Source organism: Chiloscyllium plagiosum, chromosome 12 (genome assembly GCF_004010195.1).
Source record: "Chiloscyllium plagiosum isolate BGI_BamShark_2017 chromosome 12, ASM401019v2, whole genome shotgun sequence".
NCBI classification, from domain to species: domain Eukaryota; kingdom Metazoa; phylum Chordata; class Chondrichthyes; order Orectolobiformes; family Hemiscylliidae; genus Chiloscyllium; species Chiloscyllium plagiosum.
Genome location: NC_057721.1, coordinates 43,839,167 through 43,863,964, shown reverse-complemented (window position 1 = coordinate 43,863,964; position 24,798 = coordinate 43,839,167). Strand labels below are relative to the sequence as shown.

General features: G+C 41.7%; 1 protein-coding gene across 1 annotated transcript in view; it reads right to left on the bottom strand.

The window, feature by feature from the left end:
* LOC122555504 (immunoglobulin superfamily member 2-like) overlaps positions 1–24,597 on the bottom strand; it is a 34,832-nt gene extending 10,235 nt beyond the window's left edge. Inside the window, exons 1-2 of the mRNA XM_043701529.1 lie at positions 24,546–24,597; positions 22,041–22,274 (exon numbers count right to left, since the gene is read on the bottom strand). Of these exons, the coding sequence (XP_043557464.1) occupies positions 22,041–22,274; positions 24,546–24,597 (286 nt within the window). The remainder of the gene's footprint in view (positions 1–22,040; positions 22,275–24,545) is intronic.
* Between the last annotated feature and the right edge of the window lie 201 nt (positions 24,598–24,798).

Below are 24,798 nucleotides of genomic sequence, written 5' to 3'. Positions count from 1 at the left end.
GTACGATCTGGTTGGCCAATGGGAAGAATGGATCCAGTTGATGGCAGGGAGCAGTGGAAGGGAGGGGGAGCGGCTGGGAAGGGAGTCGGAGGATGGGGAGGGAGTTTATTTGAAATTGGAGAAGCAGAGGCAGAAACCCTCTTAACATTTCAGATGTGTAGAGATGTACGCTTGTGGTGCCAAGGTATACAAGCCTATGGTCCAAGTGCTGGAAAACGGGATGAGAATGGTAAGGTGCTTCTTTTTGATCGGTGCAGATGTGATGGGTCAAAAGGCCTTTTTCTGTGCTGTAGATATCTTTAACTCAATGACTTTAAGACTTTAAGTATGCTGCAACATCCTTTTATATATGTGATGCCTTTTTTGAGTGATATAGGGCTGCAAGCACACGATCTCATGCAGCATTAACAATCTCCTAATGTCTCATTGCAACATGACTGCAGATGCATTCATTGAACTAAGGTGCAATGTTAAAATACCATGTCCAGATGGTGCTCTGGAGGATTACATGCATGATGTGAATGCTGACTGCTCGCATTACTGAGGGCCTGTTCCGTTTTTTATGTTCCACACAAGTTAATTGCAGGTGTAGCTGTTGGATCCAGCAACAACAGGGGGTAACATTGCTCTTGCTACACATCAATGAAGGCTAAGAGATACTGAAGAGCAACAAATGTGCCAGCAAAAGCACAGGGTGAGCAGCAATCCTCCAGCTGATGCCAAATAGCATCCACATGAAGAGGTCACAACTGAAAGTTCCTCCCAGGATGCACAGGAAGGCTGGAATTAATCATTGTGGAAACCATTTTGCCACTTCCTCCAGAAGTGTCACAGCAAGTTGAGGATGCCCCAGGACACTGTCACAAAACTATACCACATGCTGGGTGGGACCTGCGGGGACCTGAAAGAATGGGAGACCTTTGCATCCCTGGGACTGGCAAGGTGGCGTCTGTGCTGAACCTTTTGGCAACTGGTTCCTTCAAAGGAGCCATTGGAAACATTGTGAGATCTCACAGTCCAGGACCCACATATGTCAAGTCTGTTAGTGATTCAGCTTGTTCCAGATCACACCACTTCATCGTGTTCCCATGTGATAAGGTTAGTGCTGCACCTTGGACAGTCAGATTCAGCAACATTGCTGGATTCCCCCATGATTAGAATGCAATGGACTCTGCACATATCACACTGAAAGGCCTAAATCATACCTAAGTTGAGTTCATCAACAGGAAGAGAGTTCCAGTCCATCGATGTGCAAGCTTTCTATGACCATCAGTGCCATTTCTTAGGAGTACAGTACCCTGGGAGCTACCATGATGCCTATATTCTTGAGAACTCAGGTTCCTTTTAAATCTTTCTTCTCTCACCTTAAGATTATGCCTTATAGTTTTGAACTCCCCCACCATAGGCAAAAGACTTTTGCTATTGACCTTATCTATGCTTCTCATGATTTATAAACCTCTATAAAATCACCCTTTAACCTCCTATGCTCCAGTGAAAAAAGTCACAGCCCGTCCAGCCTCTCCTTATAAATCAAACCCTCCAGTCCCGGTGACATCCTTGCAAATCTTTTCTGCACCCTCTCCAATTTTATAAAATCCTTCTTTTAGCAAGATGTCCAGAACTGTGCACAGTACTCCGGAAGTGGCCTCACCAAAGTCTTGTAAAATCGCAAGAAGACGTACCAACTCCAATACTCAACGGTTTGGCAATGAAGGCAAACGTGTCAAGTGACTTCTTTACCACAAACAAAAATGGAAAGCTCAGCAGGTAATATCTGCGGAGAGAAATCAGAGTTAACATTTCAGGTTGATTGACCCTTCCTCAGAGCTCCAAGTTTTGAGGAAGGTTTAGTCGACCTGAAACATTAACTCTGATTTCTCTCCATAGTTGCTGAGCTTTTCCAGCAGTTTCTCATTTTATTTCTGATTTACAGCATCCACAGTATTTTTGTCCTTCTTTAACACCCTACCTACCTACCTGTGACATAACTTTAAATGAACTATGTACCTGAACCCTGGTCTCACTGTTCAACAGCACTGTCCAGGGCTCTACCGTCAACTGTGTTATCAAAATGCAACAGCTCACATTTATCTAAATTATCCACCTGCCACTCCTCAACTCATTGGCCCAGCTGATCAAGATAACCTTCCGCACTATCTACTATATCACCAATTTTGGTGATATCTGCAAGCATGCTAACCATATTTATTATATTCTCATCCAAGTCATTTGTATAAATGACAAACATTGCTCTGGCATCAGTGAAAGCCAATTGAATCTTATCTTCAATTACGATTTGCTTCAGGTCCTGCATCACATCCGAATAGTTTTCCTTGCTATAAACTTGGATGTGCTTTATCTTTCCAATGCACTTAAAAACAACTTTGTCAGGATAATCTTTCATTAGAAACTTTATACCTTCACACTGCTGTTTTTCTGATTCTTCAAAATCAACCAAAACTGAAAAATTAGTTGCGACATTTTTCTAGATGATTGCTTTCTCTTTAAATTAATTTTGAATGCATCCACCATAGGAATAAAAACTTTCAATTAAAACCTGTTTCTTGAAGAAAATATCTCATCAGTGTTAGGAGTAGCGCCATCTTGACTTTTTCTTTCATTCTTGACCTCTTAATCACACACTTGCAGTCCACATCAGGCAGGTTTTCTTTGCTTTTAAGTTTAATTTCCCCGAAATACTCTCAGTCATCTTTCAAGAAGTCATAGAGTGACATATAAAGCTTTGCAGCTGGACTAAGGGCTATCTCTGCATTTTGTGGAGCTTTGCTGGTTTTGTGGAAATGATTTAGCAAACATTTCCTAAGTCTTTTGCAAGGTTTGTGAAGGTTTGTAGCTCAGGTTGAGGTTTAGGGTGTAGCTTTGCAAGGTGAGCCGTGGGTTTGATATCCAGACATTTCATTACCTGGCTAGGTAACATCATCAATGGCGACCTCCAAGTGAAGCGAAGCTGTTGTCTTCTGCTTTCTATTTATATGTTTGTCCTGGATGGGGTTCCTGGGGTTTGTAATGATGTCATTTCCTGTTTGTTTTCTGAGGGGTTGATAGATGGTATCTAGATCTATGTGTTTGTTTATGGCGTTGTGGTTGGAGTGCCAGACCTCTAGGAATTCTCTGGCATGTCTTTGCTTAGCCTGTCCCAGGATAGATATGTTGTCCCAGTCGAATTGGTGGGTTTTTTTCTTCCGTGTGTAGGGCTGCGAGGGAGAGAAGGTCGTGTCTTTTTGTGGCTAGCTGGTGCTCGTGTATCCTCGTGGCTAACTTTCTTCCTGTTTGTCCTGCGTAGTGTTTGTGGCAGTCCTTGCATGGAATTTTATAGATGACGTTGGTTTTGTCCATGGGTTGTACTAGGTCTTTTAAGTTTGTTAGTTTTTGTTTGAGAGTGTTGGTGGGTTTGTGCGCTACTAGGATTCCAAGGGGTCTTAGTAGTCTGGCTGTCATTTCTGAAACTTCTTTGATGTATGGTAAGGTGGTTAGGGTTTCTGGCTGTGTTTGGTCTGCTTGTCATGGTTTGTTCTTGAGGAATCTGTGGACTGTATTTTTTGAGTATCCATTCTTCTTGAATACGTTGTATAGGTGGTTCTCCTCTGTTTTCTGAAGTGTGTGGTGGCTCGTTGGAATAGTGTTCTGATACAGCTTCGTTTGTGTGTGTTGGGATGGTTGCTGGTGTAGTTCAGTATTTGGTCAGTGTTTGTCGGTTTTCTGTATACGCAGGTTTGTAGTTCTCCGTTGTCCTTTCTTCCGACTGTGACATCTAGGAATGTGAGTTTGTTGTCGGTTTCTTCCTCCTCGGTGAACTTTATGCCTGTGAGGGTGTTGTTGATGATGTTAAATGTCTCTTCTATCTTGTTTCGTTTTGTGATGACAAAAGTGTTATCTATGTAGCGGACCCAGATTTTTGGTTTGATGGTTGGTAGGGCTGTTTGTTCTAGTCTTTGCATTACCGCTTCTGCTATGAATCCTGATAGCGGAGATCCCATGGGTGTGCCATTGGTTTGTTTGTAGATTATGTTGTTGAAGGTGAAGTGGGTGGTGAGGCACAGGTCCACTAGCTTCATGATGTTTTCGTTGGTAATGTGATTGATGGTGGTTGGGGTATGTGTGATGGTCTCTTCTAAAAGTGTGGTAAGTGTTCCCTTTGCCACATCGATGTTGATGGAGGTGAACAGTGCTGTTTTGTAGAATGAGATCATTGTTTCGTCTTCATCTATTTTGGTGTTTTTGATGATTTTTAGGGACAACACATCTATCCTGGGACAGGCTAAGCAAAGACATGCCAGAGAATTCCTAGAGGCCTGGCACTCCAACCACAATGCCATAAACAAACACATAGATCTAGATCTGGTGTAGATGAAACAAACAAACTGAAGTATTCTCCTTTTCTCAAGTCATGCAAAATAGATCTTCATACTTTTTCAGCCATAAACTGTTTAAGGTAAATATGAAGGCTTCTCAGATCCACTGCTTCCATCTTGTTTTATGGGATTGTAAGAACTGGATCAAACTTAGCAATGAGTTCTAGCAGGTCAAGGAAGTTCCCATTATGTGAAGATCCAAACTTCTCATTGCCTCTTTAAAAGCGAGTCAAAATTCTGTCAATGTGCACTACACTAAGATGTTCAAGTACAGGTCTCCAGTACTTTTCTCATCTGTTCCTTTCGAACCTTTAATCCAAGATTAACCATGTTGCCTCATCAAAGATGTAAATAAAACCTTTCTATGATTCCTAAGAGTTCTCATGATTGTAAATTCCAATAGGGGTTTTGCCATTGCTCATTAATGTTGCCAATGGTGCTGAAACACAACCGATTGCTGGAGAACTAACCACTCCTGATTTTTCTTTTTATATTAACTTCTGTTGAATCAATAGAGCTTTTGAAAAATACTGAATTTTGTTTCTGAATGAGCGCTTCGGTTTCTCAAATGAGCTGCTCCAATGTTGATGCACTGAGGAACCTTTCTGTAAGTGTACCTGCAATATCGTCCTGACTCAAGACAACCCAAATCATTGAAGTTTGTGTATCAAGGAGAGAAGGGAGTGATGCTTTTGATGCTTTATTAGTTTTAGAAAATAAAATTATGCTTAAAAAGGAAAACATTTCAAAATTGTAACATTATTTTTACATTGATTATTATCTAGAGAAAGCCACAGAAGTCACATTTATTTAATGATCAAAGTGTGTAAATGGCCAGTGTAACTACCAGAGGTCCAAGAAAAAAGGTAATATTGTGAAGATATTTTTGACCCACCATTGTGTTCTGGATGCTAGGAGACTGCTGCATTTCTTAAATGGAAGCTAGGGATGAATCAAAATTTTCTGATTGTGTTCAATGTCCAAGCACTGTTTAATTGTGTCATCAAAGATCTGTATTTTTGCCATACTAGAATAAAAATGACCATTTTAAAGACTATTTGTTCCCTGTCTCCTTTGTTTTTCAACGGTTTGTGCAAAACTTGAAATTTAGTTATTTACTTTTTATTTTCAGAGGCGGCTGAGGCCAAAGCTATAGGTTTACTGAGCTTATATCTAAATCTGACATTGCAAATTGCCCAAGATACAGTAACCAGTTGCTCACAATGTACACTGCCAACAGTATTTTCTGAAAGCACACACATCCAGAACATACAGCAAATTACTTGGACAGACTCTGTGAGGCCACGATCTGCTCTCTGCCAGACAAGGCTTCCATATTGTATGTCCACACTCGCACACTCCCCAGTGTGGGACACCAGGGAAGCTGCACCAACAATGGCTTTAAGTGTTGTGTGCAATACTTTCTCATTTCATGGCTTCTCTAGCATTGGCATCAAGGCTCAATATTTCACACATAATACTTATCTTTATATAAAAACGAAGAACTGCGGATGCTGGAAATCTGAAATGAAAATGGAAAGTGCTGAAATAACTCAGCAGGTCTGGTAGCATCTGTAGAGAGAAAAACAGTCGCTCCGTCATCTCAAGGAGTAACACTGAACTCCAAACAGCAGCGTTGTTTTTCTCTCCACATATGCTGTCAGACCTGTTGAGTTTTTCCAGCATTTCCTGCTTTTGATACTTATCTAATAGCTATTATAGCATGACTTAGTTGAGCTACAGTATACCAAGAGAGTTACCTGTAAAGGTTAGCCAGTTATAATGACGCTATAGTTATTAGGCTACCTTTATAATTTTCTATTTCAATATTAGTTTGATTTATTGTTAGATCTTTACATTTATGGTTCTTCATAGCGCTTTGAACCTGTCATTTATTGCACATTATCTCGAGTCTTCATTGTTATGAAGAATTCATTCACGTATGTCACTGAACTACAAGAAATTCAAACAAACTAGCAGCAAACATTTGTGAACAATCAAATTCTGTTAGAGCTCAAATTGCAAAACAAACCTTTAAACTCAATATACTTTCATTTTGATTTTAGAAATGTCAGTTGTGCAGAAGAGTCCATATGAAAATTTCATTGTTCAAAGTCTGTAGGTTGAAATCTGTTGATTTGTGACCTGATGTATGGAAGAACTTTAGCAACTTATTGTTTGATTTCTGCAGCATAACCACTGAAAACATCTCACCATAGTGCAAGAAATGAGAAACGACCTGGATTCTTTTCCAACTCCCCGAACAGTATAAAGATACAGATTGTAGCATTCAAACACAGGTGAGAAGGAACGGGAGTACAGGCATGGAGCATTGATTAATTGTGTGTGCAAATTTAACTTGGAGCTAAATACATTTGATTTTGAGAAAGGATAGAGCAAAACTTATTTGTATTGTTGGTTTTACTCCTCGTCTTTTGGTGAGGATTTTATGGAGGTGCATATTCTGAAGCAATATTCTTGTCTTTTTAACATTGTACCAAATACAGTCAGGCACACTCCAGATAGTTTTGCCGTGCAGAAAGGCTTGACAAGTGTAGGCTATCTATGAACCAAGAAGTGACTTTATTTGCAAAGCAATCCAGGATTGTAATTTATTTGGCACATAAGCTTACACATGACATCCACTCTCTATGATGGTCTCATGGTTTGCATTTAATGAAGTTACTGGACTCAAAATGTTAATTCTGCTTTTTTCCCATGGGTGCTGCAAGACATGCTCCCTTTTTCCAGCAATTTCTGTTTTTGTTGTAGGAGATGTTGATAATGGCACAGTTGAAAATGTGATTGTTGAGCAACTGAGCAGAATAATGATTGATAAAGAAGAGCTGCTAAAAAGGCTAAAAGCACTTTAAATAGCGAAGTTGCCCAGCTGGGATGGCTTTCTGGATTGCTGAATGAGGTAAGGGTGCAATCATGGGACCATTAACAGAAGTTTTCCCGGCTTCTCTGAACACAAGATTAATCCTGGGGGACTGAAAGATTGTAAATGTAGCACCACTGTTTAAGAAAGAGGCAAAGGATAACCCAGGAAACTATAGACTGTCAGCTTGAAATCAATAGTGGGACAATTGATATAGGCCATAATATGGGACAAAGTAAGTATGCCCCTAGAGAAAAATAAGTTAATACTAGACAATCAATGTGGCTTTGTCCAGGGCAGGTCATGACTGCCAAATTTTATTGAGTTATTTGACGAGGTGACCCAGGCAATAGATAAGGGTGTTGTACATTTGTAGATGTTGTATATTTACTGTTTCATACAACATTTGATATGGTACCACATGGAAGATTGGTTAGCAAATTAGAAATGTTTGGGATTGATTGTCCTTGGCAGCATGGATTGAAAGGTAGCTAAAAGATAGGAAACGGAGGGTAGGTATAGAGGGGCATTTCTCGGCCTGGAGATGAGTTGAAAGTGGTGTTCCCCATGAATCAGTGTTGGAACTCTGCTTTTTCTGATTTATATAAACAGTTTTTGGATGGGTGGTGAGGTAAAATCTCTAAATTTGCAGATTACACTAAATTAGGGAGAATATGATTTGTGAGGATGATGTTGAACAACTTCAAAGGGACACTGCCAAGGTGATCAAGTGGGCAGAAACCTAGTCGATGAATTTCAATGCAGAGAAATGTGAGGTATTGCATTTCAGGAGAAGAAACATGGAGAGACAATACAGGTTCACTTGTACAATTTTGAGGGGAGCAGGAGCAGAGGGACTTCAGGTTCAAGTGCACAATTCTCTGGATAGGCAGTCTGAAGGAAGGGTCCTGACCTGAAATGTCTACTTTCCTCCTCTTCCGATGCTATCTCGTCTGCTGTGCTCTTCTAGCTCCACATTTTATCAACTCTGACTTTCAGAATCTGCAGTCTTTACTATATCCAGGCATGCTGAAACAGTTGTTTTTTAAAATTCACTGGTGGGGCATTGACATTGCTGGCTGGCCAGTATTTTATTGCCTGTCCCTAGCTGCCATTGTAAAGGTGGTGGGAAGCTGCCTTCTTGAACCACTGCAGTCCAAATGCTGTGGGTTGATTCACAATGTCCTTAGGGAGGGAATTCCAGGATATTGACCCAGTGACAATGAATGAACAAGAATATATTTCCAAGTCAGGATGACGAGTGGCTTGGAGAGGAGCTTGCAGTTACTGATGTTCCCATGTATCTGCTGCCCTTGTCCTTCTAGATGGAAGTAGTTTTGGTTTTGGAAGGTGCTGTCTAAGTACCCCTTGAATTTCTGCACTGCACCTTATAGATAATATACACTGCTGCTACTGTGTATCATTGGTGGAGGATATAGGAGGTTGTGGATGTAGTGCCAATCAAGCAGGCTATTTTGTCTTGATGGTAACAAGCTTTGTGAATGTTGATGGAACTGACCCATTCAGGCAAGTGGGGAGTATTCCATCAAACCCCTGACTTGTGCCTTGTAGATTGTGGACAGATTTTGGGGAGTCAGGAGGTGATTTACTTGCTCCTGTATTCCTAACCTCTGATCTGCTCTTGTAGCCACTCTGTGAATGTGATGAGTCCACTTGAGTTTCTGATCAATGATAACCCCCAGGATGTTTACAGTGGGGTGTCAGTGATGGTAACACCAATGAAGGTCAAGGGGCAGTGGTTAGATTGTCTCTTATTGGAGATAGTCCTTGTCTGGAATTTGTGTGGCACAAATGTTACTTCCCACTTGTCAGCTCAAGCCTGGAATATTGTCCAGATTTTGTTGTATTCGAACATAGATTGCTTCAGTATCTGAGGAGTTGTGAATAGTACCGAACTTTTGTGTAATCATCAGTGAACATCCTCACTTATGACCTTATGTTGGAGGAAGGATAATTGATGAAGTAGCTGAAGATGTTTGGGCCTAGGATACTACCCTCAGGTACTCCTGTAGAGATGTTCTGGAGTTGATTTGACTGCTCTCCAACAACCATAGCCACCTTCTTATGTGCCAGGTATGACTCTAATCATTGGAGAGTTTGCCCCATGATAGTCATTGTTTGCAGTTTCACCAGGGCTCTTTCATACCACACTTGGTCGAATATAACCTTGATGTCAAGGGCTGTCACTCTACCTCACCTCTGGAATTCAAGTCTTTTGTCCATGTTTGAACCAAGACTGTGATGTTGTGGGATCCTTGGGTTTATACATGGAGGTATGGAGTATAAAAACAAGGAAGTAATGTGACACCTCAAAAAGTCATTGGTCAGACCTAATTTGGAGTATTGCATTCAGTTCTGGACACCTTATTTAAGGAAGGAGGTTAAAGCCCTGGAGGGAGTGTAAAGGGCATTTACTTGAATGATATCAGGAATGAGGGATTTTAGATACAATGAAAGATTAGAGAAATTAGCCTAATTCTTATGGAGATTAGCCTTGAGAATGGGACAAGCTTGATCCCTCATTCAGGAGCCAGTGCATAAATGATGGACTGAATTGCATGTTTCTGTAATGAAAAATTCTGTGATGCCATACATTCTATAACAGATGCCTATAGGATGCCTATAAGATTCCATCCGTAGTCTGTTACTATACTGAAATCAGTTCAAACTAATGGTAGTCTGTCTTTATCTGTTCTTGGTCTTACTGAGCTCAGTGTACTGAGCGTAATGTATCCAGGTTTGCTGATTATACAAAGTTAGGTGGGACAGTAAATGGTGAATTGCAAAATAAGGGTAGCATTACAGTACAGAAGGACGCAGATTGGCGCATTTTGCCCACACTGGCTCTTCAAACAAGCATTATTACCTGGTGCTAATCTCCCCATACTCTTACAAATTCTTACAATTCAAATAATCATTCAATTCTCTCTTGTAAATCTCAATTGAATCTACCTCTACCAGACTTCCACGTAATACATTCCAGATCGTGATCACACTTTGTGTGAAGAAGTCTTTTACTCACCTCACATTTCTTCTTTTACAATTCACTCTAAATCTGTGTCCTCTGCTACTTGGTTCTTTTATGACTCAGAACAGTTTCTCCTTATTTACTCTATCCAAACCCTATATAATTTTGAAGACATCTATCAGATCTGCTCTGATCTTCCTTCTCTCCAATGTCCCAACTTCTTCAATTTATCCTTGTAACTGAAAATTCTCATCCCTGGAATCATTCATCTAAATTCCATTTGCAGGAATCCAATGTGTTCATGTGCTTATTCTAATGTGGTACCTAAAACTATGTTCCAGTTGACGTCTAACGAGTGTCTTGTATAAGTCTAACATCATCTCCTTGCTTTTGTAGTCCATGCTCCTACTAACAAAATCAAGAATACATTATACTTTAATTGCTCTCTCAAGCTGACCTGCCATATTTAGTGATCTATGCTTATATACACCAAGGTTCCTCTGCTCCTTACCTACCTTACAACTGTACACCTTAGTTTATGTTGCCTTTCAGTGTTCTTCCTACCAAATTCCAGCACCTCAGACTTCTGGGCATTGAACGCCATGTGCCAACCATCCACCCACTTCACCAACATGTCAGTGTCCTTTTGGATTTCTACACTGTTCTTCTCACAGATTACATTTTTTCCAAGTTTCATGTCATCTGCAAATATTGATATTCTCCCCTGCACACTAAGATCTGGATCATTAAGTTTTATCAGGAAAAGCAAAGGTGCAAATACCAATCCCTGGGGAACTGCACTACAAATTGAGGATACAAAAGGCTTAGGAGGGAGATAGTGAGTGGGAAGATGGAACATAATGGGGCAAAGTATGAAGCTTTGCATTTTGGAAAATAATAAAAGGCAGACTAATTTTTGAATGGTGAGAGGTCGGAAATTATTGCATTCAGGAGCATCTTGCGTGTCCTTCTTCCCAAATTGTAGAAGCTTAACATAAAGATAAAACAAACATTTTGAAGGCAAATGCTGTGTTGGTTTTTGTTACAAAGCAATTGGAGTATCAAAGTAAAAGAGATCTTTCTGCGTTAGTGGGGATTGAGAGCACTGTGTGCAGTTTTGCTCTCCTATCTAAGGAGTATATTCTTGTGTTGGAAATAGTTTGGACAACGTTCACTAGACCAGTTGGTGGGTTGAGGAGATTGTTCAATGAGGCAAGATTAATAGACTAATCCTCTATACCTTTAGTGCAGAAGAATATGCAGTGAATGAATTGAAGTATATCGACTTGACAAAGTAAGTGATCACTAACTGTTTTCCCGGCTCAGGAATATGAAACACAGGTTGAGCGTATGAAGTTAATAATACATTTACTCCAAGCTAATGTGAAAGGAGCTTGGTCATATGATGTAATAGCAGTTGCAACTCAGACATGTGTCAGCCATGATCTTATAGAATAACAGAGCAATATTAGTGAGTCCACTTCTGTTCCTATTTCTTCTGGTAGTGTCTGTCAGACTGCAGCAGCATGCATTGTACACAGTTGTGTTAATTAAGCTAGTTAAAGTTTACTCAGATGAGTGGAGCCCAGCCCTTTCTACATGATAGCCGGCAGTGACCAGAGCCAAAGAACCAGAGGTAAGTGACAGTAAAAGCCTAAAGTGAAACTCATTGGCAGTAAAGTGTTACAGGTAAACCACAAGACCAGTCCAACGATCTGAAACCACAGGTTGGCGAAATACCTGAAGAAACACCCAATGTTGTTAGTGGTTAGAAACTGCTAGATTTCACTGACCACTAAGGGACCAAGAGCTTAAGCTGAAACTGAAAACAAACACAACAGAAAGGCAACGATGGAAAACATGACAGACAACACAAAATGGGAAAACCAGCCACAATGAGTAAAACATTACAGAAAATTAAAAGTATTTATGGTGATGGGTGGGAAATGAGCACGCAGAAACTCAACAATAGCATATGTGTGAAAACAAGGTATCGCCTACATCATCAAGAAACTCTACCAGTGGGCAATCATAGAGTCATCCATCGTGGAAACAGGCTCTTTGGTCCAACCATTCCATGTTGAACATAATCCCAAACTGGACTAGTCCCACCTACCTGTGCTTGGCCCATATCCCTCTCAATATTTCCTATTCATTTACTTGGCTAAATGTCTTTTAAACATTGTAACTGTTCCCACATCTACCACTTCCTCTGGAAGTTCATTCCACACATGAATCACTCTCTGTGTAAAGATATTGTCCCTCGTGCCTTTATAAAATCTTTCTCCTCTCCCCTTAAAAATATGTCCCCTGGTCTTGAAGTCCCCCACTCTAGGGAAAAGATACCTGTCATTCACATTATCTATACCTCTCATGATTTTATAACCTCTGTAAGGTCACCCCTCAATTTCCTACATTCCAGTGAAAAAAGTCGAACCAATCAGTCTCATAAAGGGTTGTGAGTGTGAAAAGAGTGACCAGTCACAACTGTAGCTGCAACAGAGAGAACACAAACCACAACAGCTTGCATCATCATTGGGATGGGGGCACAGAAGAATGGCAGGATAAACTCTTTCAGGGGCATGTGGCAGACCCACTGCAAGATTTTGACTTCCAAGATTGCATAAGCTTACAGGATGCATTCTGCAATGCGATTATCAAGAAAATTTATAAACTGGATACGGGATGGATGCAAGTTTTATTTTGAAGGCTAGGTTACGGTTACGAGAAAATGTTATTAAACTGTCCTTGATTCAAATTGACATGAACATATACATAAACAGGCCATTCAGTCCCTCAAACCTGTTCTGCCGTTCACTAAGATCATGCAGATCTGACTGCAACTTCAAATCTGCATTCTTGCCTTCTCCTAATGATAAACACGACAATATCCATTTCAGTCTTAAAAATATTCAAGGATTCTGTTTCCACTTCCTGTTTCAGGAGGAGAGTTCCAAAGGCTCATAATTAAAAAGGTTCACATCACCTCTGACTTTACTGGGCAATCTCTGATTTTTAAACCGTGACCCCTAATTCCTGATATTTCATCAGACCATAAAGTATGGGAACAGAAGTAGGCCATTTGGCCAATGAGTCAGCATTCAATGAGATCATGGCTGATCTGATAATCAACAACTCCACTTTCTTGCTTTTTTCCCTATAACCCATGATTCTGTTAATGATTAAAAATCTGTTATCTCAGCTTTGAATGATTCCGAATGACCCAGTATCTACAGCTCCCTCTAGTGGAGAATTTGACAGATTCAATAACCTCGAAGAGAAACTGCCCCCAAGGCCAATATACTATTCTTTAGATAAGGTGACCAAAACTATTCACAGTATTCTGACTGGTACTTCATATGGTTTATTAACACAGTCAGAGAACATAGAAAATTACAGCGCAGTACAGGCCCTTCGGCTACCTCGACGTTGCGCCGACCTGTCATACCAATCTGAAGCCCATTTAACCTGCACTATTCCATGTACGTCCATATGCTTGTCTAATGACAACTTAAATGTACTTAAAGTTGGAGAATCTACTACCATTGCAGGCAAAGCATTCCATATTCTTACTACTCTCTGAGTAAAGAAACTACCTCTGACATTAGTCCTATATCTATCACCCCTCAATTCTCCTCTGCACCCTTTCCAAAGTTTCCACATCCTTCTTATAATGCGGTGACCAGAACTGTACACGATACTCCAAGTGCGGCTGCACTAGAGTTTTGTGCAGCTGTAGCATAACCTCATGGTTCCAGAACAAAATCCCTCTATTAATAAAAGCTAAAACACTGTATGCCTTCTTAACAACCCTGTCAACCTGGGTGGCAACTTTCAAGGATCTGTGTACCTGGACACCGAGATCTCTCTGCTCATCTACACTACCAAGAATCTTACCATTAGCCCAGTACTTTGCATTCCGGTTACTCCGACCAAAGTGAATCACCTCACACTTGTCCGCATTAAACTCCATTTGCCACCTCTCAGCCCAGCTCTGCAGCTTATCTATGTCTCTCTGTAACCTACAACATCCTTCACTATCCGCAACTCCACCAACCATAGTGTCATCTACAAATTTACTAACCCACCCTTCTACGCCCTCATCCAGGTCGTTTATGAAAATGATGAACAGCAGTGGACCCAACACCGACCCTTGCGGTACACCACTAGTAACTGGATTCCAGGTTGAACAATTCCCATCAACTATCACCCTCTGTCTTCTTTCAGCAAGCCAATTACTGATCCAAACTGCTATATCTCCCACAATCCCATTCCTCCGCATTTTGTACAGTAGCCTACTGTGGGGGACCTTATCGAACGCTTTGCTGAAATCCATATACACCACATCAACCGGTTTACTCTCATCTATCTGTTTGGTCACCTTCTCAAAGAACTCAATAAGGTTTGTGAGGCACGACCTACCCTTCACAAAACCATGCTGACTATCCCTAATCAAATTATTCTTTTCTAGATGATTATAAATCCTATCTCTTATAACCTTTTCCAACACTTTACCAACAACTGAAGTAAGGCTCACTGGTCTATAATTACCAGGATTGTCTCCCCTTCTTGAACAGGGGAACCACATTTGCTATCCTCCAGTCTTCTGGCACTATTCCTGTAGACAATGATGATTTAAAGATCAATGCCAAAGGCTTGGCATCCTCCTCCCTGGCTTCCCAGAGGATCCTAGGATAAATCCCATCCGGCCCAGGGGACTTACCTATTTTCACACTCTGCAGGATTTCTAATACATCCTCCTTGTGAACCTCAATCACACCTAGTCTAGTAGCCTGTATCTCAGTATTCTCCTCAACAACATTGTCATTTTCTAGAGTGAATACTGTTGAGAAATATTCATTTAGTGCTTCCCCTATCTCCTCTGACTCCACACACAACTTACCACTACTATCCTTGATTGGCCCTAATCTTACTCTTGTCATTCTTTTATTCCTTAAATACCTATAGAAAGCCTTAGGGTTTACCCTGATCCTATCCGCCAACAACTTCTCATGTCTCCTCCTGGCTCTTCTCAGCTCTCTCTTTAAGTCTTTCCTGGCTACGTAGTAACCCTCAAGCGCCCTAACTGAGCCTTCACATCCCATCCTAACATAAACCTTCTTCTTCCTCTTGACCAGAGATTCCACTTCCTTCATATAGCACGGCTCCCGCGCTCTACAGCTTCCTCCCTGCCTGACAGGTACATACTTATCTAGGACACACAGTAGCTTTTCCTTGAATAAACTCCACATTTCTAATGTGCCTATCCCCTGCAGTTTCCTTCTCCATCCTATGCTTCCTAAATCTTGCCTAATCGCATCATAATTGCCATTCCCCCAGCTGTAACTCTTACCCAGTGGTATTTACCTATCCCTTTCTTTCACTAAAGTAAACATAACAGAATTGTGATCGCTATCACTAAAGTGCTCACCTACTTCCAAGTCTAACACCTGGCCGGGCTCATTACCCAGTACAAATCTAATGTGGCTTCGCCCCTTGTAGGCCTGTCTACATACTGTGTCAGGAAGCCCTCCTGCACACACTGGACAAAAACTGACCCATCTATAGTACTCGTACTATAGTGTTCCCAATCAATATTTGGAAAGTTGAAGTCCCCCATGACAACCACCCTGTCTCTCTCACTCCTATCGAGAATCATCTTTGCCATCCTTTCCTCTATATCTCTAGAACTATTCGGAGGCCTATAGAAAACTCCCAACAGGGTGACCTCTCCTTTCCTGTTTCTAACTTCTGCCCATACTACCTCAGTTGACGAGTCCCCAAACATCCTTTCTGCAACTGTAATACTGTCCTTGATCAACAATGCCACATGTCCCCCTCTTTTACCATCTTCTCTGTTCTTACTGAAACATCTAAATCCTGGAACCTGCAACAACCATTCCTGTCCCTGTTCTATCCATGTCTCCGAAATGGCCACAACATCGAAGTCCCAGGTACCAACCCATGCTGCAAGTTCACCCACCTTATTCCGGATGCTCCTGGCGTTGAAGTAGACACACTTCAAACCAACTTCTTGCTTGCCAGTGCCATCTTGTTTCCCTGAAACTTGATTTTGGACCTCCCTATTCTCAAGCTTTTCTATATTCGAACTACAATTTTGTTCCCATCCCCCTGCTGGATTAGTTTAAACCCACCCCAGTAGCCTTAGCGAATCTCCCCCCCAGGATATTGGTACCCCTCTGGTTCAGATGAAGACCACCCTGCTTGTAGAGGTCCCACCTACTCCAGAAAGAGCCCCAATTATCCAAGAATCCAAAAGCCTCCCTCCTGCACCATCCCTGTAGCCACGTGTTCAACTCCTCACTTTCCCTATTCTTTGCCTCACTAGCACGTGGCACGGGCAACAAACCAGAGACAACAACTCTGTTCGTCCTAGCTCTAAGCTTCCATCTTAGCTCCCTGAATTTCTGCCTTAAATCCCCATCTCTCTTCCTACCTATGTCATTGGTGACAATGTGGACCAAGACTTGGGGCTGCTCCCCCTCCTCCTCAAGGATCCCCAAAACATGATCAGAGACATCACGAACCCTGGCACCTGGGAGGCAACACACCGACCGTGAATCTCTCTCGTCCCCACAGAACCTCCTATCTGTCCCCCTAACTATGGAGTCCCCAATGATTTCTGCTCTGCTCCTCTTCCCCTTTCCCTTCTGAGCAGCAGGGACAGACTCTGTGCCAGAGCCCTGTACCCCACTGCTTTCCCCTGGTAAGTCGTCCTCCCCAACAGTATCCAAAACGGTATACTTATTGTTGAGGGGAATGGCCACAGGGGATCCATGTACTGCCTGCCAGTTCCCTTTCCGTCCCCTGACTGTAACCCATTTTGCCTTTTTCTTGGACCTGAGGAGTGACTATCTCCCTGTAACTCCTCTCAATAACCCCCTCTGCCTCCCAAATGATCCCTAGTCTCCCTAATTTTTTACCCCATTCCTATTGTAATAAAGGCCATCAATCCGTTTGCCATCCCTATAAGTTACTGAACATGTATGCTGGCTTTTTTATGATTTATGAAATAAGATTCCAAGTGCTGCATCCATCGTCCTACAGAAATATAATGCTGACCTTTCATTTTTATCAAAAAGAGCTAAAATTAGCAAGAAGAAAATATACCAAAGTAAGCCATGACAGGACATCCTGGACCTTGCTTTGATCTTTCGGGACTCACTGAGACTTGGGTTGTCCATTTAATCAAGATTGAGAACACGAACTTTGGGTGCCGCTATTTTGCAAAACCCAGTGGCCTTCTTTGAGAAGAATCTCCCTTGCATAAATAAAATAAAGGTTCAGGTGCAGGAACTGCAACCACAGGTAGATGCAGTCATTTCTCCCTGTGTAGAATGCTAGACCAAAACAGGGAAGTGGAACAGAACCTTATAGCAATTTAAGGAACAAGGGAAACAAGTGGAACTGCAAAGAGTTCTAAGACAACTAAAGTGGCCACAACTTCTGGAATGTCTCAAATTGCAAAGTTGGAAGGAGATCTTCAATTATGGAAGTCAAAATCTAACAATTTGGGGCAAGTTGTGTGTCACACTGATATCACTAAACTAATAATCTGGAATCCCACGTTAATGTACTGAGGACATGAGATCAAATCACACCATAGCAGATGGTGAAATTTGAATTCAATAAAATCTGCAACTGAAAGCTAGCCTGATGGTGACCATGTGATCACTGTTATAAAAACCAATCTAATACACTACCATCCTTTAGGAAAGGGAATACATGGGATGGCCCACATTTGATTCCAGGTCTACAGCAATGGTGTTGGCTCTTACCCAACCATTGGGCAATTAGACAATAAATTTAGGCTTTGTCAGTGACATGAATATTCTACGAGCAAAATATTTAGAAAAACTCCACAGTTAAGCATTGGAGTTTCAGGTAGGGTAGAGGATGCCCCACCTGCAGCAGCAGAAGCTAACACCCCACAATCAACATTTAAGAAGTATTTAGACCATAAGACCATCAGACATAGGAGTGGAAGTAAGACCAATCGGCCCATCAAGTCCACTCTGCCATTTAATCCTAACTGATGGGCATTTCAACGCCACTTACCTGCACTCTTCCCGTAGCCCATAATACCTTGCAAGCTTAAGAATTTATCAATCTCTACCTTGAAGACATTTACTGTCCCAGCCTCTACTGTACTCTGTGGCCACAGGCTCACCACTCTCTGGCTGAAGAAATGTTTCCTCATTTCTGTTCTAAATTGACCCCCTCTAATTCTAAGGCTATGCCCAGAGGTCCTAGTATCCCCGCCTGACGGATATAAGTTCCCAGCATCCACCCTTTCCAAGCCATGCATTATCTTGTAAGTTTCTATTAGATCTCCCCTCAACCTTCTAAACTCTAATGAATACAATCTCAGGATCCTCAGCTGTTCATCATATATTAGGCCTACCATTCCAGGGATCATCCATGTGAATCTCTGCTTAACAAGCTCCAGTGCCAATATATCCTTCCTGAGGTGTGAGGCCCAAAACTGGACACAGTATTCTAAATGGGGTTTAACGAGAGCTTCATAAAGTCTCAGTAGCACATTGCTGCTTTTACTTTCCAACTGACATGAGATAAATGACAACATTATATTTGCTTTCTTAACCACAGACTCAAGCTGCAAGTCAACCTTGAGAGAATTCTGTTCTAGCACTCCCAGATCCCTTTGTACTTTGGCTTTATGAATTTTCTCACCGTTTAGAAAATAGTCCATGCCTGTATTCTTTTTTTACCAACGTGCAAGACCTCGCATTTGCTCACATTGAATTTCATCAGCCATTTTCTGGACCACTCTCCTGAACTGTCGAAATTTTTCTGCAACCTCCCCACCTCCTCAGTACTACCTGCCCGTCCGCCTAACTTTGTATCATTGGCGAACTTCACCAGAATGCCCCCAGTCTCTTCATCCAGATCATTAATATATAATGTGAACAGCTGCGGCCCCAACACTGAATCCTGCGGGACACCACTTGTCACCAGCTGCCATTCCGAAAAAGAACCTTTTATCCCAACTCTCTGCCTTCTGTCAGACAGCCAATCCTCAATTTAGATGTGTATTAGTGATGCCAAGGCATACAAGGCTATGGACCAAGTGCTGGAAATTTGGATTAGAATAGTTAGGCACTTGTTTGTTGATTGGCACAGTCGCGATGTGCCAAAGGCCTGTTTCCTATTGCCTAGACCTCTCTGACTCTATAATGCATCTTTACAATCATGTAAAAAGCACATCAACAGGGACTGGACATATTAGGGGAAAAGCTTCAAACCTCAAAAAAGGTACATTAAGATGAAGTTCAACATTTACAAGCCATCTTGAGAAAAGCAGGTTTTAAATTCAAAACTAGATCATGCCATCTTGATGCTTCTGAACTTATAGAAATGCAGCTAGCCTTGAAGAACCTCAAAAGGGACCAATAACTGGAGTGGTTTGACCACTTTCAAGAGCCTGCTACACTGAAAGCCCAGTTGTTGGTAGTCAAACAACGCAATCAATCCTTAGATGCTGAGAAACGAAGGGCTACAGTAGATTTCTAAAAGTCCTGTCAAGCAGCAGCTATTGTCCTTACACAACTTTGGGGCGGCACGGTGGCTCAGTGGTTAGCACCGCAGCCTCACAACACCAGGGAAACGGGTTCAATTCCCACCTCGGGCAACAGTCTGTGTGGAGTTTTCACATTCTCCCCGTGTCTGCATGGGTTTGCTCTGAGTGCTCCGGTTTCCTCCCACAGTCACAAAGATGTGCAGGTTAGGTGAATTGGCCATGCTAAATTGCCCGTAGTGTTAGGTGAAGGGGTAAATGTGGGGGAATGGATCTGGATGGGTTGCGCTTCGGAGGGTTGGTGTGGACTTGTTGGGCCGAAGGGTCTGTTCCACACAGTCAGTAATCTAATCTAATCTAATCACAACTGGTACAAAAACATTCAGAGCTTGAAGATCGCAGCATAGTATTATCATGCTGATATATTCCACAAATCAGGACATTACAGAGAAAGCAGAAAACCTTGAGAAAGAAAACTAAGTTCTTTGTTTGACATTGTAGAAACTGCCTTGGGAAGTGAACCATTGCTAAAGGCGGCGATCAACTCCTTAAGAAGAATTAACTTTTGAAAAAAATTCACATGAGAAAGGCATGGAGCTAGCAGTCTGCACACCTCAGTGCTAAGCGGGCCATTCTTATAGATTCTGATATGGAAGTGTACTGCCTCACACTCAAAAATTCACATTCAATCAGAGGAATGATAGTCTTTAGAATTGTCTACCATGGAGTACTGTGGTGCTTGATCTTTGTGTATATTCAGAGACAAAGTTTGACAGATTTTGGGTAGTAACAGGGAATCAAGGGAGGTGGGGCTGAGGCATGAAGGTGAGGTTGAGGTGGAAGATTAGCCAAGATTGTTGTTTTAATGATCCACAATCGCTGCTTCTTCTTTGACACAAATGAACTTTGGACTTACCATAGGGGCTGTATGTTGCTACACCAGAATTGCGGTTCATTATCGTTTTAAGAATCAGTGTAGATTTGCTTTTCATTAAACATTGTTTATCAAATAAAATGACACACTACAGGCTGAATTTTACTGGGCATCAGTAAAGTCAATTTTGGTAAGGTTCATGGTGGGTTTCTCTCCTTGAGGCCCTTATCTTCCAAATCTTGCCTCACTACCTATGCACCATTCTGATGTGGCAGCCTGCTCATTACTCCCAGTCACTGCAAGCACAAGCTCTTGCTTGCAAGCAGGACCTCTTGGGCTTTCTGGCACCTGCACAAATTTACAACACAGTTCACACCAGGTCAGGTGCTGTCAGCCTCCCCCAGACAGGGGAATGAGGGATCTTCACCTCATTTCAGGTGCCTCTTCCTCACAAGGAGACAGGGTGGTGCCAGTGGTTGTTCAGCCAGAACAGGAACCACATACAACTACACTGTCTTCACCCCCACCCGACATGCAGTGTGTTTGCAGCACAAACTGCTGACACTTGATGTCAGTGTGGGATTGAAGCTATATGGTTTCGGTAGGCAACATGCCAACACCCCCTGTCTGATGCCAGTGGTGACCTAGAGTCTGACTTTCAAGTTGGGAATTTCTAATCTAATTTCTATCAACTGGATGGCAGAATGGGAAACTGCATATAAATGAAATTAACAAATAGAGGAAAATTGGCGTATGATAATGGATACAAATAAGCTTCACGCTGCTCACGAGGGAAACTGTCATCTCGCCATTCAACAATCGGTTGGAAAATGGGGCTTTTTGGTCTTGATGTTGAGAAGCTCCTCAGTGCTAGTCTCACACAATTTAACCAATTTTCCTGGCAATACTTACATCATTCATTGCCTGGGAGGGTTCCACAAATTACGTTCACTTTGCCCTCTCACCTGAGATGTTGTGACCCTCAGGATAAATCACAAGCGGGTGTGGATCTGTCAGTCTCTCTCTCTGTCTGTCTCTTTAAGAGAGCAGTCCTATGGTTCGGTAGTCTGTGGTGACTTTACCATCATGGTGATTCTGTGCTGCTTCCTGTATGACTTTTAGTTCTAAATCTGCACAATAGCAAGGTAATGAATCGATTTTTAACCCACCTTTTGTCATTATGTCTTCATATGTCATATATGTAATTGATTTTTTTCATTCTGTTATTATGTTGATTGGTGTAATAGGCAGTGATTGCAATATATATCAGTGAATTTTAGGTTATCATATGGACTGATGATGTTTGAGGGAATTTGAATGCATGTAAGAAGCACAAAATAGCTATACTGAAGAAATGTACTTGCCTGTCAAATTTGTCCTAGCACTGTAGGACCCCCGGTATACTTTGTCTGTGCTCGGAGTGGCACACTCATATGTCCCTTCATCACTTTTTTGCAGCTTTGTAATGTGTAACAGCACAGAGTCTCCTTTCAGCCTCTCGATGTAGATCTCATTCTTCTGCACTCTTCCTCCAAACACGGCATAAGAGAACGTAGGATCATTCGTGCTGATAATCTGGATTTTCAGTGTAGGCTTATCTGGACGAAAGAGAGACCACTCAAAGTTCTGCTCTGGTGACCCCTGATACCCACTCACATTACATTGGATAGTTATGTGGCGTCCTTCAGCCCGGATGAGTAAATCTCCTTGTACATTCACCTGTCTCCGAGCAATGCATGGATCTGCAAAATATGGACAAACACTTCATTGCACACCAACCTTTTCCTGAATGATACATGCCGAGTAAAGATGAAAAAATAAGTTGCAGAAAACTCAATTCCATTGAGTGAGCGGCATTAGGTTGCTTATGAAACAAACATGGTAACTTGGGGTAATAATTCACTGTTCTTTGATATGGTGCATCCTGGTTTATACTCACAGTATCCATAAATAAGATTCCGCATCATCGCCACACTCTGTGGAATAGGTTGCAAATAATTTTAAGTGAGCCATATAAGAAAGGAATTCAAATCAACTTGAAAATCACATTACATTAGTCCAAATGATTGGTTGAAGACCAGTGTAGGGAAATATGTGCTAAGAGGTCAAGTTTGGTGAGAACTAAAGTGAAAATAATGCAAAGGAGATATAAAAGTCAAAAAGCAATGATATGGTCAGCATCTGTCTTTAACTGGGAAAGCATTATGGCATATCTCACTGTCTCAAAACCAAATTGTCCCTGTGAAAGGGTGGAAAGGTAGCACAGTAAGGAAAATACGTCAGGAATCTCAATCTCCCACTTTCTTCAGCCCAGCCAAAACTTCATGGCAATAAATACACAGTGCTACTGTAGTAACTATGTACAGTTTCAAAAATTGTTCACTACATGTTGTTTTATTTTAAAACCAAAAAGGATCAAGGTAAAGAAATCAGTCAGAGTTGATAGCTTGATTGGTGAGTTGTCACCCCAAAAATGTTAGAAGATCAGGAGTTAAAAATCGGAGGATACCGATAAGAAGATCTTTGGCTGTTAATTTTCCCTCATTCTACAACCTGAAACTGGGTGACAGGAAGATCAAAGCTACAGTTACTAATTTGTCCTTATAAGAAGAAACACAGAAATTGTTAAACCTAATTGAACATTATGATCTATTCATTCATACATATCATGTAAAAATAAATGAGTTTGTGAACTATATGGGTCTTATTTTATTTGAATGTTGCTTTAAAAAGACAAGTTTTACTCCTTTTACACTTAATACAAACTCCTTTAACACAAAACGCAGATTGGGTGGATGCTTTACAGAAAACCTCCACTCTGTCCATTAGAATGACCCAACATTCCAGTTGCTTGTTGTTTCAAAAAACCAGCTTGCTCAATGAAAGCTGCAGGAACAGCACCTCATTTTTCAATTAGGCATTTTACAGCCTTCAGGACTCAACATTGAGTTCTGTTAGGAGAAAGTGGGGACTGCAGATGATGGAGAGTCAGAGTCGAAAAGTGTGGTGTTGAAAATAACGGCAGGTCAGGCAAGCATCCAAGGAGCAGGAGAGTCGACATTTTGGGCATAAGCCCTTCATCAGGAATGTGGAGGAGGAAGGGGATGAGAGATAAATGGGAGGGCGGTGGGGCTGGGGCAGCAATAGGTGGATGCAGGTGGGGGGGGGGTAATAGTGATGGGTCGGTGAGGAGGGTGGAGCGGATAGGTGGGAAGGAAGATGGACAGATAGGACAGGTCCAGAGGGTGGTGCCAAGTTGGAGGGTTGAAACAGGTATGAGGTGAGGGAGGGGTTGGAGTGGGGAAATTTGGAAACTGGTGATGTCAATGTTGATACCGTATAGTTGAAGGATCCCAAGGCGGAAGATGAGACGTTCTTCATTCAGCCCTCAGATAGCTTGGATTTGGGAGTGGAGGAGGCCCAGAACTTGCATGGGGAGTGACAGGGGGAGTTGAAGTGGTCGGCCACACTGCGGTGAGGTTATTTGGTGCGTGTCCCAGAGATGTTCCCAGAAACTCTGATGTCAGGCAGACAAAATGCCAACTTGCAGAGCATTTCAGGGAGGACCTCTGGGACACACTGAACAAACAATCACTCTCTGATTGGTCACAAAGCTGATATTTCCTTTGTGTAACTTCTTTCATGTTTGTTTCTCGAAAAAACTGACTTCTTTTGAACTATTTGTTTGGTGTGTGTATTTTATTCCCTGAATTGCAAAATGGTGTAACATGATGTTCAAAATAGAATTATAGGTTAATGATATCTGGAGTGAGCTCATTCGAATCTACTTATTTACACCAATCGAATTACAGTGGAAATGGTTGCCAAAATATTAATAAAGGCAGATGAGCAAATGAGAATCCACCTACCCCAGAGCAGTGTAAAAACTCCACACTGAAGGATCCAAGCAAGTTGAAGCATGTTGAGTCGTTTGGAATTGCGCTTTGCTACCACTGTTTCCAGTGACCGGTCTTGCAATAATCTTGTTTGGTTTGCAGAAGCTTTACAGGCAGGCTAGTTTTACAGAACTTGGGAAGCTTTGTAACAAGAAATGTTTGAAGATTCTCAAAACAGGAATTAGAATTGAGATGCAATGTAAAGATTCAGAAGTAAAAACCACTA